The sequence below is a fragment of the Fragaria vesca genome, linkage group LG6 (assembly GCF_000184155.1).
Source record: "Fragaria vesca subsp. vesca linkage group LG6, FraVesHawaii_1.0, whole genome shotgun sequence".
NCBI classification, from domain to species: domain Eukaryota; kingdom Viridiplantae; phylum Streptophyta; class Magnoliopsida; order Rosales; family Rosaceae; genus Fragaria; species Fragaria vesca.
In genome coordinates, this window is record NC_020496.1 from 25728525 (window position 1) to 25732411 (window position 3887).

General features: G+C 42.0%; 1 protein-coding gene across 1 annotated transcript; it reads right to left on the reverse strand.

Moving 5' to 3' along the window:
* Positions 1 to 647: 647 nt before the first annotated feature.
* Positions 648 to 2084, reverse strand: LOC101301034 (polygalacturonase QRT3-like). The gene has a single exon (XM_004305746.1). It carries the CDS (start codon positions 2082 to 2084, stop codon positions 648 to 650), a length of 1437 nt encoding a protein of 478 aa, XP_004305794.1.
* Between the last annotated feature and the right edge of the window lie 1803 nt (positions 2085 to 3887).

Sequence of the window (3887 nt, forward strand, 5' to 3'; positions counted from 1 at the left end):
TGCAGAGTTTTTCCTTTTGCTAACGACTTCGAAGATATACCTCTTATGTTTCTTAAAAAAAAACAAGAAGAAGATCGATATACCTCTTAAAATTGACTTTTGAAATCGATAGCCAAGATAGCTGGGAATATCCTTAGACTCCAAATTCTACTTAGACTCTCGAAGACGTGTTTGGCCAACTTACAAAGTCCAACAAGAAGATTCTTCAATGACTAGCTACATGGTCTATCAAAGAGAAGTTTGGTAAATGAGTAGACAAAATACTAAACAGTATATGTTTATGCTCTATATATAATGTTTAAATTGGTATATGTATACATGCATATTTTTTCCTCATCAAAAGCTTTATGAGTCTATAGATTAATCCGCGCCGTGTCGATAGGTCATGTTTGAACGCTTCTTCCCCTGACTACAAAGAATAAATTGGAATTTAACTTCAATTAGTGTCAACAAGATTCAAACATAGCTATGAGGATTTCACAAGTTCTTACCATGTAACTCGACCACATGTGGTGGCTACATGTATACATGCATAATGTTATGTAATTGTATGTTTTGTCATATATACTTTAATAACAACGTGCTTGTTCACGCCTTAAGACTATCAACGATGTACGTATGACTAGCTAGCTCTTAAGAACTTATAATTATACATAGCCAAGCATGCTTTGATCCACTAATACATGCAGTGTAGCTGATACGGGCACGTCTGATTCTACTGTGACACAGTTGTGACTCACATTCCGTAGAATATGGTTAGGAAAAGATGAACCTGCTGCCTGCAATGTGTATTGCACATTTTGTATCAGGTCAGGGAAGAGGAGGACCTTTGAGAAATCGACTGTCCACTTTGTCCCGTTACTCCACTTTGACCCTTTAGCCACCGTCGTTTTAAGGATCATACCACGTACTACGTTTCGATCTACCACAACTTGATCAATAGTAGTGAAATAATGTCCATTTGATTGATCAAATTGGACTATTTGAACACCTGTATAGTCACCTGAGAACATATTGTCGACGATGGTTAGCCCCGACATCACACCCTTCAAGGATTTGATCATAACAAAGGCATTGCCTAAGAAAAATGACCCGGATATATGGAGTTGCACAGGGTCCTCGGCCACAATCCCCGTGAAATCAAAATAAGAATTCAGAATCCGGGTTTGGGTTAGCCCCGGTGACCGGATATGAATTCCAATCCCTCCCCATCCAGTGGCTTTGTTATAACAATGTACCCCGGTGAAAATGTTGGCTTGTCCTTGTACCATTATGCCGACCGCTGCTGAGAAAATGACCACATCGGAAACGGAATTGTCGTTGCCGTTTATGTTAATTCCAATGCCGGAAAAGTTCTTTTCACGATGGTCGCCCCCGACGTTGATGTGTTGGCCGATGAAGGAGTTTGTAACAAATGTTTCATGGCCACCCTGGATTAGTATGCCATTGCTAGTGAAACGTGAAATGTAACAATTGTCTATGGTAGTCCTTAGTGAATTAATCACCGCAATTCCACCACCTCTGAAATTTGAGTTTATCATAAGGTCCTTGAGCGTAATGTCCTCATACATGAAAGAGTTTGACTTTGACCACAACTCGATCATATGGCGATCGGTCGGAAAATCGTGGGAAGCAAGAAGTGAACCACCATGTAGCATAAAGTTTCCGGCGCCGGTGGTATCTGGTAAACGCAACGGACGGCTGATCTTGTATGTCCCTCCATCAAGATGAAGCTGAGTGCCTCCAAGATCGGCAATACCCTCCATCAAGTGTGTCCCTTCAATACGAGATATGAAGGCATCAGAAATAGCTTGCTGGAGTGCTTCGGTGCTGTCGGATATTCCGGTCGGGTCAGCACCGTACTCAGTCGCATGATGAACACGTGATGATGATGATGATGATCCTTGAGGTGTTGAGGCGGCAACGGTGCGGAGGGTCTGTAATGAAGCCTTCATCAAAGCCATGCGCCTTATTGGGTCATGAGTACTTGGACTTGGGTATGAGCTGTCTCCATGATTGACATAGAATACAACACACAGAAACCCCATTAACAGCTTCACCAACGTAGGAAGCAGAGAAATCATGGTTAATTAACCGAGAGAGAGAGAGAGAGAGAGAGAGAGAGAGAGAGAGAGAGAGAGAGATTTATGCTTTTCAACAACAGTTATGATTTTATGACATCTGATATATAGGCAGCATGGCATATATTGTTAGAGGGGAATTTGATGAGAACTAATTAAGAAAGGTGAGGAGTTGGACTCCGTGTAGTTTAGGGAATTGTAATTTGACTTATGGTGTTAGAACTAGGAAAAATGTCTATTTAGTACTAATTGTAACCCTTCGTTACTCATTCCAATGACAATCTTTTTTATGAGCCCATTTGAATGAAAGTAAACTTTTTTTATGCCCGAATGATCAAATCTTTAGTAAAGTCTTAATAAACTATATTATTTAAAGACTATTTTGCCCTCACCTCTTCAACATGAAAAAACTTGACTGGAACCTCGAACTCCGGTCACTAGCCACAGGACTCCGATCACCGGCCGCGGGACTCCAGTCACCAGAATTTCCCCAACCGTCGGACTCCGATCACCAGAATTTCCCCAGTAACCAGTTACTGACCCCCAATAACCAGTTACTGACCCTTAGTAACCTGTTAATGACCAGTTACTGACACCTAATAACCAGTTACTGACCCCCAGTAACTGAGTTATTTTGGTCACCGGCCGCCGGAACTGAGTTACTGACCTCCAATAACTGAGTTAATAACCTCCAATAATCAGTTACTAACCCCTAATAATTAGTTATTAACCCCCAATAACTTGGTTACTTACCCTCAATAATCAATTACTGATTCCCAATAATCGGTTACTGACCCCCAATAATCGGTTACAGACCCCTAATAATTTTGTTACGGACCCCCAATAATCAACTTTTTCAGCTTGATGTAATAGAAAAGAAGAAATACCAGAAAATAATCAGGTTACTGATCTTTAATAACTAGGCTACCGATTCTCTGAAAATGTTACTAACCCCCTAGTAATCAAATTACTAACCCCCAGTAACCGACTTATTACCCTCTAATATACATGTTTGTTGTCTTCCCGTTGATAGATACATCAATAACACAAAAAATGAAATCAATAACTAAAGTTATACTTGTAATCACACATGAAAGAAACTTATAACTTGAGCAGAAATATATTTTGAGAACAGAATTGCAACATATTGTACTTAATCCACAAGAAATCACAACACTGTAACCTAGCTATTCTCTTCAACAAGGTGCGTGCCCACAGTTTGGATTCGGTATACCAGCCGCACATTTGTAGTCTTCTTTATACTGCAAACTCAAACAAATCCCAATCACATGCAAACACATATATAGATAGTCAATGATACAGAGAAGGAAGACGGAGAATTAAACCCTAACCTCGGAGAGATCAACCTCGACCTTCGATGTCGCCGATCTACACATTCCGATCCGACGATCCGAAGCTAGCACCAAGTAGTCAGATGCCACCGCCACGTAGTCTGACTCCACGAGCGGGAGCACAACCAGAAGCGCCAGTGCCTCGCGGTTTTGCTAGGAATAAGGGGCCGGAGTCAGAGATTGGCGAGCTCTGACGATGAAACACGAGCCGAATCTGGATTCAAATTCGATTTCTCATTGATTAGACGTGGCGCTGTCCAGATCGAGGTTCGTCGCCGTCGAGGCCGAGGAGCGTTGTCGTCCAAGCTGAGGTTCGTCGTGTCGAGGCTGAGGAGCGTCGCCGGCGTGGCTGAGAAGAGTCGCCGTCGAGGCTCTCAACGAGAGAGAGAGAGAGAGAGAGAGAGAGAGAGAGAGAGAGAGAGAGAGAGAGAGAGAGAGTAGTAGTAGTAGTAAG

What these genes read in the sequence shown, in the direction of transcription:
- LOC101301034 (XM_004305746.1), bottom strand. Translation starts at nt 2,084, where the DNA reads ATGATTTCTCTGCTTCCTACGTTGGTGAAGCTGTTAATGGGGTTTCTG.